We start from the raw sequence: 13,868 nt of genomic DNA on the forward strand, positions 1-13,868 counted from the left end.
CAAAACAAAGTGTTCCAGCCAATAAACGACAAGAAGGATTTGGGGGTAGGGGTTGGGTGCGTTCATGAAAGCACGGAAGGGAGGGGGAGGAGTTAGCTACGCTCCGTTTGTTTGAAAACAGTTCAAACATAAACAAGAAGTGACGTCTCACAGATTCACTGAGAGCGCCTTTAATGAAAAACACAACCACAAAAATCTAGCTTATATTAAACATCATATATATATATATATATATATATATATATATATATATATATATATATGCTCCAACACATTCATTTGTTAGTGTTTGCCCTTTCTAACAAAGCTAAATGATTTAATTGCAAGAAAATATCAAAACAACTGCGAAAGACAGTGTCGCAGTGGGCAAGTGATCTAACCGGTGATAGGCTGAAGCACCGTGCATCACAGGTTACCGACTATCGCAACAAGCCTAATGCACAGAGCTCAAATTCATTGCATTTTCCTGTTCTCTTTTGATTGACAGGATATATCGGCCATGACTATTTAAAATATTGGTCGATAGTGTGAAAAATTGCATTTATCGTCTGTTACCGATTATTGGACGATATAGCAGTGCATCTTTACTTTGTACTAGGGGTGTAACGGTTCTCGTTAAAAATCCACCTCCATCGGATCGTTACGTGTTTAGACCGTGGTTCATCAACGCATCTATAATAAATGTTTTGGTGAAGTAACAAAAACAGCCGAAGCTTCGCTAACCACTGCGCGTACAGTAGTGAAGAAACAGATTGCCGTTGTGTCTCACGTGTTTTACAGTAGAATAGAGCTGTCCAGTCAACTGTGCTGTATGTCAATCACTTGATAGGCCTGCAATTCACAACCCAATCATAAATTCACTGTGTGGCTGCACACACGCAAATGAAATTCAAATCAAAACTGCAGACATTGTTCGGTGAAAGTCCCAAAATTTTGTCAAAACAGTGAAGCATTACATCTGTAGAGGATGTGGTTTAAAACTCGTGAAACACTGGGCAGCACCCCTTCGCCTTATGTACTTTAGCAGCAGTTATACATCTATGATGAAACTCGCATCAAAACTGAGAACAAACTGACAGACGCACAGAACCTGACATTTCAACATACTAGAAGTTACTCAAGTTAAAGCAGAGTACATTTTGGAATGATAAATGGAAGGCTCTGTGTTATAGCACCCCACGATTGGGTCGGGTCATATTACTTTTGGGGGGTTTTCCACTGGGTAGAGTATGTAGTACCCAATACTTTTTTTAGTACCACCTGGGTTGGGGTTCCAAGTGAACTGAGCTGATACTAAAATGTGACATGAATACACTGAAGATCACTGATTGATCTGAGAGAATCGTCACAACCAGCATCAATGCTAAATGCAAGATTAGCTTTACCTTCGTGCTTGCACTGTCTCGAGCAAACCTGTTGTCATCTGTGCTTTGTTGTACGTTCCCAAACTCCCATTTAGCGGTGAAAAACATCCACAGGCTGAAAATCAGGAACACCATACCAGTGTTTTCCTGGCAGTTTGTGGGGTCATATTCGCGACGCACACATTTGCACAACATTTTTGCAACTTAGCGGAGCACATCGACTGACGCCATGGGTGTTTGTACAGAAACTATCATGCGAGACAGAGGTAGTGATAAACTCGATGTGCAAACATCTATTTGTGAATTTTAATTTTGTGGCGGATTTACAAATAAATCAATGTATGGGAAACATCGCATTCCAATGATGCTCGCTCCCACTTTTTGTTTGATGTCACAGCAGAAGGCAGGGAATATATAAGACACACCTATAATCCCTCTCAATCTGAAGTGGTACTAAACTTAATGGAAAACCTAACCAAGCCAAAGTGAGGCGAGCTGACACGACCTGACCTGTGGGGTACTATGCAATGAAAAAGCACCATTATAAAGCCCAAATAAGTTTGTTACTACCTTAAAGAGTGTTGTGTTGATTTGTTTTTTTCCTGAACATTTCCAGCGCCAAACCATACCGAAACGGTGACCATAAAACCGTGTAACAAACCAAACGGTTAGCAGTGTGAACTGTTACACCCCTACTGTATACATAGAGTGCATATAAGTAGGCCTACCTGAAAAGTACGTACATATAAATGTATACATACCTATATACATAATGGTACATATTAGGACTTTTTATTGGGTATTGACCTAATGACAGCTTTTCTATATTTTTTTTCTGAGAGTTTATTTTTTAAACATCTGACATTCATAATAACCCAAGAACCACAAATATAATGGATTAAAGTTTATATCTGGTACTGCATGAAGACATTCTTTATCTTATTTGCAAATGAGCAAAAAAAATACTGAAGACCATAAAAAAGTCTTAAAGGAAACCATCACATCCTTAAAACAATATGGCTAATGGAGACCATAGTATCACTCATTTAGATAAAATATGTGCAATCAATTGGGGATTTCCTGAGTAATGAAGTTGCCTACTTAATACTCGAGATTTATCACTCCACTACATGTTCACTGACGACAGAATTAGATTCATTAAAGGAGGAGAAGTATACACATAATGAATAAGCTTCCAATGAGATGTAAAGCATGGAGCAGATTGCCAACGTGCAATGTAAGTCCTCAACTGCTGAACATGCATGTGTGCGCGTGTGTGTGTGTGTGCGTCTGCACATGAATCAGCCTTATCAGATAGATTAAGAGTGGAAATGTAATTCATTACGAGAGCAGCCCCAAATAGGACAGAGAGTCTCAACAGAGACGGAGCTGAAGATTAAATAAGTTTGAACTGTCTATTAAAAATTGCTTGAATTGCTGAGCTGTGCCGGTCTGTATTCACTGAACGCACATGCAACAAATAAAAGAAAGAAAGAAAGAAGGAGAGAGATAACAGACGGGGGTCCATGCAGCTGCGTTCAGCTCAGAGCTTTTGATAGATGCAAAAGACACACACATGCGTGCTTATGTGCCAGCGACTATAAAGACACATGTGTGCTTATTCATGCACGTATTTAGCAAAGCTCATGGGTACATACAGCAATTAAATGGGTGCAGTTTATATATTGTATGCGTGTAGAAAGGGGGATCTTACCTCCACTTGCGTACTCCATAATAAGGTAGAGTGTTTTCTCGGTCTCAATCACTTCAAAGAGCTGAACTGTTGAAACGAGACAAGACCAAGATTGAGATGAGTAATTCACATTTGATATCAACAATGATCTTGAATTGTTGTGAAGCTTGTGTTAAAGTATCACACACTCACCTATGTTTGGGTGGTTGAGGCCCTTCATGATCCGTACCTCTCGAAAGAGCTGAAAAGGGAGCAAGAAAAGTGACTTTTAAAATAAAATTGGCTATAAACATAAAGCAATGACTGAGCTAAATGTGTTGAGATGTGTTTTGTGATATTTAATTGATATTTTATTATAACCTGGAAATAAGATAGTTAAACAGAAAACTTTAATATAAACTGAAGCAGCAATATAATAATTTTTCTAGGTAAAAAAGCAAAAGTAAGTATATTTGTGCTGCTGACATGTTAACTGTAGTCACACTTAAGCACACATGATGTTTCTTTCAAAAATTGTAGGAAATAAACCCACTGTGGTCTATGTAGCACTATTATACTGTATGTGACATCATTCAGCAAACTAAGGGGGTGTGCACACCAAAGCTTTTACGCCGGCGGATGTTTCAAATTGTTTCCAATGTAAGCATTGCGTTTTTCAAAAAAGCTAGCAGCTGGCGTTTTTTCCCTCGCTGAAAGCCAGCGCTTGACGTTTTTCCACACTGAGCACCGAGAGTTGAAAAACATTCAACTTTGAGTGAAAAGCTCAGCTCTTCAATGTCAGTTCTCTCACGGTTGTCCAATCACAGTGAAGGAGGGGCGGGATAAACATCACAACAAACAACAGGCGCATCGTACAACGACTGATAAACAAAACAGAAGTATTACAGCAACCAAAGCGCTCAGCTGAAGAAAACTGTCGGCGTCCTTCTGGCGTTATCAGCCGCGTTTAAAACCTTTGGTGTGCAAACCACCTAACTATCAATAAAATAACTCGGTGGTACAGCATGCATAACCAACGCAAAAGGTCAATGGTTCAAACCCAGGGAACACGCTCTAAAAACAAACGGTGCTAAATAGCACTAAAAGTGGTTCACTGGCTTGTAATCATAGAGGAACCATTTTAAGAGCCATATAGCAGAACCAAATTGTGCTATATAGAACCATCTTTTCTCTATAACATCAGAGTTTTCCCGTATTCAGGAAATTGGGATATTGTCATGCTTGTTTTTATCATCTTGTGATGTTCCTTAATTTTTAAACTGCCTTAATTGTTAAGAGACAATGTCTGAGAAATGTTATTCTGCTGTTTAAAAGGAGATCTTGTAAACGACAAGGACCTTGTATAACAAAGGGTGCATTGGAAAGGGGCACAGAGAGAGAGAGAGACCAATCAAAATGGAGAGATTGACTAAAAGTATGTGCGAGTCTGTGTGTGTATGAGAAAGAGAACAAGAGAGTCACAAAGGACAGAGTAAAAACATAATAAATAGAAACTGAAAGACTGCACGGTCAGCATATTTACAGCTAATTCTTCCCAAACACAGTCAGTCACCCTGGGAGAAAGGCAAAGTGAGTGAGAAAGAGAGAGAGACATTGAGACCCATCAGTAAGTTTCCATTCACCACTGGTCCTCATGTCAGGAGCCTGTACACCCAGCAAGCAATAGCCGTCATTTCACCGTCTAGGTAAACTACTGTATAGACCTGATAGTCAGGCTATGAGTAACCACTCGCCAAAATAAACTTGAATTCATGTATGATTGTCCATTATATAGCAAAGTTAACAGTAATTACTATGCGTTTGCTTTCATTTACTTTATTTTATTTATTTTTGGGCAATGATTAGACATCTATTTAATTTTGATTGACAGACTAAATTTTGGCTTGTTTTAGTCTAGACGCAGATTGTCTTTTAGATGCAAAATGGTTTGCTGGAACAGCTTCTCTTTTTATGGGAGAGAAAACCTCACATCGCAAAACTCCTCTACAGTATCTGATAGAGACTCAAGGCTACATTTACTTTCCTGGATGATACTGTATAAAACAGATTAAAAACAGAATCATTAACCACATTTCTTTACCACTCCAAGGCCATTTTTGTGTGACTAAATGCTGTAGCGTGTGACTGACGCCCTCACACCATTTTTATGTTTGTCATGTGAGAAATTTTACAATATGTTCTCCCTGGATTTACACCGTCTACATACTGACTTGTTCATTTTTGAAACACATACTGTACGGTTTACTTTTGGCATCATACGAGCTGACAAAACCAGTAAAGGAGCATGTTTGCCTCTTATTTACATCATACAGAGTCCAGATAACAGATTATGTGTATTTTAGGAAACATGGGTCTTGTTTAGCAAAGGTAATGAGATAAGATGTGTTAAAAGCAAGTAAGACTAGTTTTAAGGTGCTGCAGCACTAAAATAATCATTTCAGAAAGATCGGAGTGTTATGATCGCTGTTATTCTTCTGCTGGTGGGACACAGCAACAGTAGGCATCTGTTTAAGCTCACTAATCTGTTTGTTTAACTCATGTAGGGATGGCACACACAAACATGAATGCACATAAATCTGAATTGAATTGATCGAGGCAGACCGGTTATATAATGACCCCTCTAATGCATAAGACTCTTAGCCAGCAGCACAGACACTGTATACACAGAGAAAGGAAATCAAATCTCTCATTCGCTTTCTGTTATTGAGGAAGCACTGACAACCTAACAAATTTGCTATATTGGAAATGCAGGTTAAATTTTTTGAATAAAATGTGACCTTTTTAACTTTCAATATTTTCTATGAACCAAATGATTAAAGCTGAAAAAAATAATCCGAAATTATGTTAAACTAGATAGAAAACAAGAAAAAAAGGTAACACTTTAGTTTGGGGACCAATTCTCACAAATAACTACTACTATTAATTGCTACTAAAATGCTGCTTATTACCATGCCATGACATATATTGACTGTTTATTAGTCACTAATGAACTTCCTTTTATCAGAAGAAACGTACAAAAGCGGTCGCGAGGGTACCCTTTTAAAAAGTACACCTTTGTACATAAAAGGTACATGTTAGCTACTACCTTAAACGTACCGCTCAGTACCTCAAAGATAAATTTATGTACCTAAATGGTACAAATTAGGATCTTTAACTCTTTCCCTGCTATGGACGAGTTTTAAGAGAAAACGCTTCAATGCCAATGAAGAGTTTTTCCGGTAATTCGTATTTCTGCTATTATCCACCAGATGGCCTCTAACCTAACTTATAAAACCGGGAAGTATTCCCTTGGAGCAAACAGTTCTAACTCCAGTTATGTTTTGACCAAGCGTGCCGCACAAGCCCTGAAAAGTGAAGCCAAAACGTCTCGATCGCCCCCCAGTGACTGGTCCCAGTATAGGTCATAAACCCCGCCTCCCCATGTTATTCAATGGGACTTCAGACCAACTAAAAAAATTAATAACACTTCAATTATCTTTTTTCCGAAGCTGGTTTCTGTCATTTACTGTAGTTTTTATCACGCTGATGTAAATTCAAATGTTTGTTTTTAAAATAGGTTTGTGTTTAGTTAGTTATTTAATGATATAAAACTGTGGTGTCACGTCATGATTGACAGCTGTGATATCGTGTGGTATGCGCATTCTACGAGAGCGAGGGCGGGGTTTTGACTTCGCGGCTTCCCTTCCTGCTCACTACTGGTCCCGAAATTGCTATTGCGCAGACTCAAGACCCAAGATATCAGCGCCATATCGGGACACTGGCGGATTCACTTTTCACCAATGGAAGAGAGCAAACAGGCGTCGTCCATCTTTTTTTACAGTCTATGGTTTTGACGATCGCTCTGAATCTGATCTCTATCAAAAGACCATTACAAAAATGGATTTCTCGACTTTTTGCTCAAAATTTTGTATTTTTAAAGAAGCCATCCCATACTTGAGAGATGATAAATGAGAACAAATGAAGGAAGGATGAGACTTTGAAAGCAGATGGTCTGTTCTTTCATTTAATATATTGTACGTTTATATATTTAAAGAAAAACATTTTCTGAAAGGGATTTAACTTTTGTGATAATCATAAAAAATGCTGGTGCTCTCTGGCAACAAAAAAACAACAACACTATATCCACTATATATATATATATATATATATATATATATATATATATATATATATATATATATATATATATATATATATATATATATAATTATAAAACTACTGTTAATAATCAGATATTATTGAGGCAATAGTTGTATTTAATAGTGAGAATTGGTCCCCAAACTTATATGTGACCAAAAAATCAAATCAAACAAGTACAAATTAATATAAAATACGGTAAATAATTTAGATAATTTACTGTAAATCCAGACACTACTACCCACAGCGTGTGCAAATGACCTTTTTACAGTGCATTGAAAATGCGCTGTACTGTTCTTACTGGGCTTTTTATTACAGTGCATTGAAAATGCGCTGTACTGTTCTTACTGGGGTTTTTATTATTACAGTGCATTGAAAATGCGCTGTACTGTTCTTACTGGGCTTTTTATTATTACAGTGCATTGAAAATGCGCTGTACTGTTCTTACTGGGCTTTTTATTATTATTATTATTATTATGTTGGCTTGAAAAAGCCAACATATTGTTATTGCTCTTAAACTTATTATTATTATTATTATTCCGCTTTCTTCTGAGACTAAATTTCTGACACTAACTCGTCCTAGAGCTTTCAAGCTACATGCACCAAATTTTCCACGGACCTTCAGACTGGTCTGACTTAGTGTGCTATATCTTTTCTAACTGATGGGACCTTCCGAATTCCTAAACGGGGGGCTCAAAGACCCCAAAATTTCCATTGGCTTAACATTGAGACAAACTTTGATGGGTCATAGCTGTGAGTGAGAAACTTGTAGAAACTTGTGGCTTACCACATTTAAGGAGGCTGACAGGCTGTGTAAGAACATACCTAACAATGGGGTGTAAGCTTTACCCCTGGGGTGTAAGAGGCCCCCAAAATTTCCCATTGACTTATAATGGGGCAGGAAACATGCCCATAAAAGGGAATAAAAGCGTCCCAGATGGAATATCTTCACTTTAGAATGTCATAGAGACATGGGGGTGGGCTCATTATACTCAGGCATCCAATCAGTCTCTTAGGATCACCCCAAAGCTATTAAGCCACGCCCCTAGCAACAATTTTGGGTACCCTAGCAACATCTCCCATAGACTACCATTATAAAAAGCCCAGATGGATATCTTTGCACCAGAGTGTCATAGAGACATAGGGGTGGGCTCATTTTACTCAGGAATCCAATCAGTCTCTTAGGATTCTTATTGAGGTATTAAGCCACGCCCCTAGCAACAAAATATGAAGACCCTAGCAACATAATAAACAAAGCATTATATCTCTGGATCTGAACATCATAGAGACATGGGGGTTGGGTCTTTGGGTCATGGTAGCTTCATGCTAGCTCCATGCTAAGTCATACTAGCTTCATGCTAGTTTCATGCTAGCTTTATGCTAATTGCATAATAAATCTTTCCAACTTCAACGCTAAATCATGCTAGCATCATGCTAAATCATGCTAGCTTCATGTTAATCATGCTAGCATCATGCTAGCTTCATGCTAATCATTCTAGCATCATGCTAGCTTCATACTAAATCATCCTAGCTTCATGCTAATCATGCTAGCATCATGCTAGCTTCATGCTAATCATGCTAGCATCATGCTAGCTTCATGCTAATCATGCTAGCATCATGTTAGCTAGCTTCATGCTAATCATGCTAACATCATGCTAGCTTCATGCTAATCATGCTAACATCATGCTAGCTTCATGCTAATCATGCTAGCATCATGCTAGCTTCATGCTAATCATGCTAGCATCATGCTAGCTTCATGCTAATCATGCTAGCATCATGCTAACATCATGCTAGCTTCATGCTAATCATGCTAGCTTCATGCTAATCATGCTAGCTTCATGCTAATCATGTTAACATCATGCTAGCTTCATGCTAATCATGCTAACATCATGCTAGCTTCATGCTAATCATGTTAGCATCATGCTAGCTTCATGCTAATCATGTTAGCATCATGCTAGCATCATGCTAGCTTCATGCTAATCATGCTAGCATCATGCTAGCTTCATGCTAATCATGTTAGCATCATGCTAGCTTCATGCTAATCATGCTAGCATCATGCTAGCTTTATGCTAATCATGTTAGCATCATGCTAGCTTCATGCTAATCATGCTAACATCATGCTAGCTTCATGCTAATCATGTTAGCATCATGCTAGCTTCATGCTAATCATGCTAGCATCATGCTAGCTTCATGCTAATCATGTTAGAATTATGCTAATCATGCTAACATCATATTAACTTCATGCTAATCATGCTAACATTATGTTAGCTTCATGCTAATCATGCTAGCATCATGCTAGCTTCATGCTAATCATGCTAGCATCATGCTAGCTTCATGCTAATCATGCTAGCTTCATGCTAATCATGCTAGCATCATGCTAGCTTCATGCTAATCATGCTAGCATCATGCTAGCTTCATGCTAATCATGCTAGCTTCATGCTAATCATGCTAGCTTCATGCTAATCATGCTAGCTTCATGCTAATCATGCTAACATCATGCTAGCTTCATGCTAATCATGCTAACATCATGCTAGCTTCATGCTAATCATGCTAGCATCATGATAACTTCATGCTAATCATGCTAACATCATGCTAGCTTCATGTTAATCATGCTACCTTTATACTTAAACATACTAACTGCCAGACAGCCTACTAAACTAAACTTCTGTCAAACCGTTTTAAACGTTCAGGCTACGCTTTTTCAAGCCAACATAAAGTTTGTCTTCAAACTTTAATATCTAGTTATTATTATTATTCTTCCAACCAAATTTCCGCAATTAATACGGCTCGAACCGTTTAACTTAGAAACTTCATTCAAACTTTCAAACGTGCGGACTATTCGGGAATAGTGTGCTATGACTTTTATAAGCGATCGGGGGTACGGTCTTCGCCCCAGGGGCGAAAAAGCAGCCGAAAAATCCCATAGACTTAACATTGCGACAAACTTTGGCGAGTCGTAGCTCAGACCTAGGATTTCACAGAAACTTGTGACTTGCCACATTTGAAGAGGCTGGCAGGCTCTGTAAGAACATACCTCACAATGGGGTGTAAGTTGTACCCCTGGGGTGTAAGAGGTCCCCAAATTTCCCCATAGACTTATAATGGGGCAGGAATCATGCCCATATAAGGAACTAAAAACGTCCCGGATGGGATATCTTTGCAGCGCAGTGTCATAGAGACATGGGGGTGGGCTCATTTTACTCAGGCATCCAATCAGTCCCTTAGGATCCTTAATGAGCTATCAAGCCACGCCCCTAGCAACCATTTTGGGCACCCTAGCAACATCTCCCATAGACTGCCATTATAAAATGCCCAGATGGATATCTTTGCACCACAGTGTCACAGAGACATGGGGGTGGGCTCATTTTACTCAGGCATCCAATCAGTCTCTCACCATCCTTATTGAGGTATTAAGCCACGCCCATAGCAACCAAATATGAGCAGCCTAGCAACATAATAAACAAAGCCTCATATCTCTGGATCCGGACATCATAGAGACATGGGGGTTGGGTCTTTGGGTCATATTAGCTTCATGCTAGCTTCATGCTAAGTCATGCTAGCTTCGTGCTAGTTTCATGCTAGCTTTATGCTAATTTCATAATAAATCTTGCTTACTTAATGCTAAATCATGCTACCTTCATGTTAAATTTTGTTAGCTTCATGCTAAATCATGCTAGCTTCATGCTAATCATGCTAACATCATGCTAGCATCATGCTAATCATGCTAGCATCGTGTTAACTTCATGCTAATCATGCTAACATCATGCTAGCTTCATGTTAATCATGCTAGCTTCATGCTAATCATGCTAACATCATGCTAATCATGCTAACATCATGTTAGCTTCAATGCTAATCATGTTAGCTTCATGCTAATCATGCTAACATCATGCTAGCTTCATGCTAATCATGCTAGCTTCATGTTAATCATGCTAGCTTCATGCTAGCTTCATGCTAATCATGCTAGCTTCATGCTAGCCTCAATGCTTATCATGTTAGCTTCATGCTAATCATGCTAGCTTCATGCTAATCATGCTAGCATCATGCTAGCTTCATGCTAATCATGCTAGCATCATGCTAGCTTCATGCTAATCATGCTAGCATCATGCTAGCTTTATGCTAATCATGCTAACATCATGTTAGCTTCATGCTAATCATGCTAACATCATGTTAGCTTCATGCTAATCATGCTAACATCATGCTAGCTACATGCTAATCATGCTAGCATCATGTTAGCTTCATGCTAATCATGCTAACATCATGCTAGCTTCATGCTAATCATGCTAACATCATGCTAGCTTCATGCTAACATCGTGCTAGCTTCATGCTAATCATGCTAGCATCGTGCTAGCTTCATGCTAATCATGCTAACATCATGTTAGCTTCATGCTAATCATGCTAACATCATGCTAGCTTCATGCTAATCATGCTAGCTTCATGCTAATCATGCTAGCTTCATGCTAGCTTCATGCTAATCATGCTAGCATCGTGCTAGCTTCATGCTAATCATGCTAGCATCGTGCTAGCTTCATGCTAATCATGCTAGCATCGTGTTAGCTTCATGCTAATCATGCTAGCATCGTGTTAGCTTCATTCTAATCATGCTAACATCGTGCTAGCTTCATGCTAATCATGTTAGCATCATGTTAGCTTCATGCTAATCATGCTAGCTTCATGCTAATCATGCTATCATCATGCTAGCATCATGCTAGCTTCATGTTAATCATGCTAGCATCATGCTAGCTTCATGCTAATCATGCTAGCATCATGCTAATCATGCTAGCATCATGCTAATCATGCTAGCATCATGCTAGCATCATGCTAATCATGCTAACATCATGCTGAATCATGATAACTTTTTTAAATCATGCTTGCTTCACACTAAAACATGTCAACAGCCAGGTAAACTACTAGACTAAATTTCTTTTACATTTCTGTCAATCAACTTTTTGCATTTTCATGCACTGGTAATTCCTTGGGAATTGCATATCTAGTTACAGTGCATTGAAAATGCGCTGTACTGTTCTTACTGGGCTTTTTATTATTATTATTATTATTATTAGTGGTGCTTGCATTTATGCAAAGCATCACTATTACTATTGCTCAGGGATATTATTATATTTTATTCTTACATCCGGACACTTTTTTCGGCGATTAACTCGTCCCGCACGCTTTGTTGTAGACCCATGAAAGAGGGCTCAAATCGACCGGATTATTGAGGAGAGGTGTGCTATGACTTTTATAAGGGATCGGGTGCAGGATTTCCGAAAGGGGGGCGTAAAACCACCCCAAAAATCCCATTGACTTAACATTGGGCCCAACTTTGATGGGTCATAGCTCCGCTCGTGGATTTTGTAAAAACATGTGGGTTACAACATTTGAAGAGGGTGGTAGGCTCTGTAAAAACATAGATCACAATGGGGTGTAAGTTGTACCCCTGGGGTGTAAGAGGTGCCCAAAAGTGCCCCAATGAAAAGTCAATGGGGCAAAATCCCATAGACTTACCATTGCAAAAATTTTGACGGGTCATAGGTCCGAGCCAGGATTTCATAGAAACATGTGGGTTACTAAATTTGAAGAGGGTGCTAGACTCTGTCAGGACGTCCCCCACAATGGGGTGTAAGGTTACCATAGCAACCATTTTGGGCACCCTAGCAACCTATACCATAGACTGCCATTATAAAATGCCCGGATGGATATCTTTGCACCACAGTGTCATAGAGACATGGGGGTGGGCTCATTTTACTCAGGCATCCAATCAGTCTCTCAGGATCCTTACAGACTTACTAAGCCACGCCCCTAGCAACCACTTTTGAGCACCCTAGCAACATAAAATACAAACAGTTATATCTCGGCATCAGAACATCGTAGAGACACGGGGGTTGGACCGTTTTACTTGTGACTAGGGGTGTAACAATTGGGCACATCATTGGCCACTCCGAAGCCACGCCCCTAGCAACCAAATTTGAGCACCCTAGCAACCGAATAAACAAAGCCTTATATCTCCGCATCAGAACATCGTAGAGACACGGGGTTTGGACCGTTTTACTTGTGACTCGGAGTGTAATCACTGGGCACATCATTGGCCACTCCCAAGCCACGCCCCTAGCAACCAAATACAGTACCCTAGCAACAGAGTAAACAAAGCCTTATATCTCCGCATCAGAACATCGTAGAGACACGGGGGTTGGACCGTTTTACTTGTGACTCGGAGTGTAATCACTGGGCACATAATTGGCTACTCCCAAGCCACGCCCCTAGCAACCAAATACAGTACCCTAGCAACAGAGTAAACAAAGCCTTATATCTCCGCATCAGAACATCGTAGAGACACGGGGGTTGGACCGTTTTACTTGTGACTCGGAGTGTAATCACTGGGCACATCATTGGCCACTCCCAAGCCACGCCCCTAGCAACCAAATACAGTACCCTAGCAACAGAGTAAACAAAGCCTTATATCTCCGCATCAGAACATCGTAGAGACATGGGGGTTGGACCGTTTGACTCGTGACTCAGAGTGTAATCATTATGGGATGCCAATTTTTCCCTAGCAACCAAATACAGTACCCTAGCAACAGAGTAAACAAAGCCTTATATCTCCGCATCAGAACATCGTAGAGACACGGGGGTTGGACCGTTTGACTCGTGACTCGGCGGGTAATCACTATGAGATGCCA

The 13,868-nt window shown here is 39.5% G+C and overlaps 1 protein-coding gene across 10 annotated transcripts in view; it reads right to left on the reverse strand.

Annotated features, from left to right (window-relative positions):
• The window catches only part of mark4b (MAP/microtubule affinity-regulating kinase 4b), a 79,139-nt gene that overhangs the window by 15,985 nt on the left and 49,286 nt on the right, over positions 1–13,868 (reverse strand). For all 10 annotated transcript variants that reach the window (XM_065281128.2, XM_065281129.2, XM_065281131.2 and 7 more), the window contains exons 4-5: positions 3,250–3,298; positions 3,079–3,144 (exon numbers count right to left, since the gene is read on the reverse strand). In XM_065281128.2, coding sequence (XP_065137200.1) covers positions 3,079–3,144; positions 3,250–3,298 — 115 coding nt within the window. The remainder of the gene's footprint in view (positions 1–3,078; positions 3,145–3,249; positions 3,299–13,868) is intronic.

Source organism: Paramisgurnus dabryanus, chromosome 8 (genome assembly GCF_030506205.2).
Source record: "Paramisgurnus dabryanus chromosome 8, PD_genome_1.1, whole genome shotgun sequence".
NCBI lineage: Eukaryota > Metazoa > Chordata > Actinopteri > Cypriniformes > Cobitidae > Paramisgurnus > Paramisgurnus dabryanus.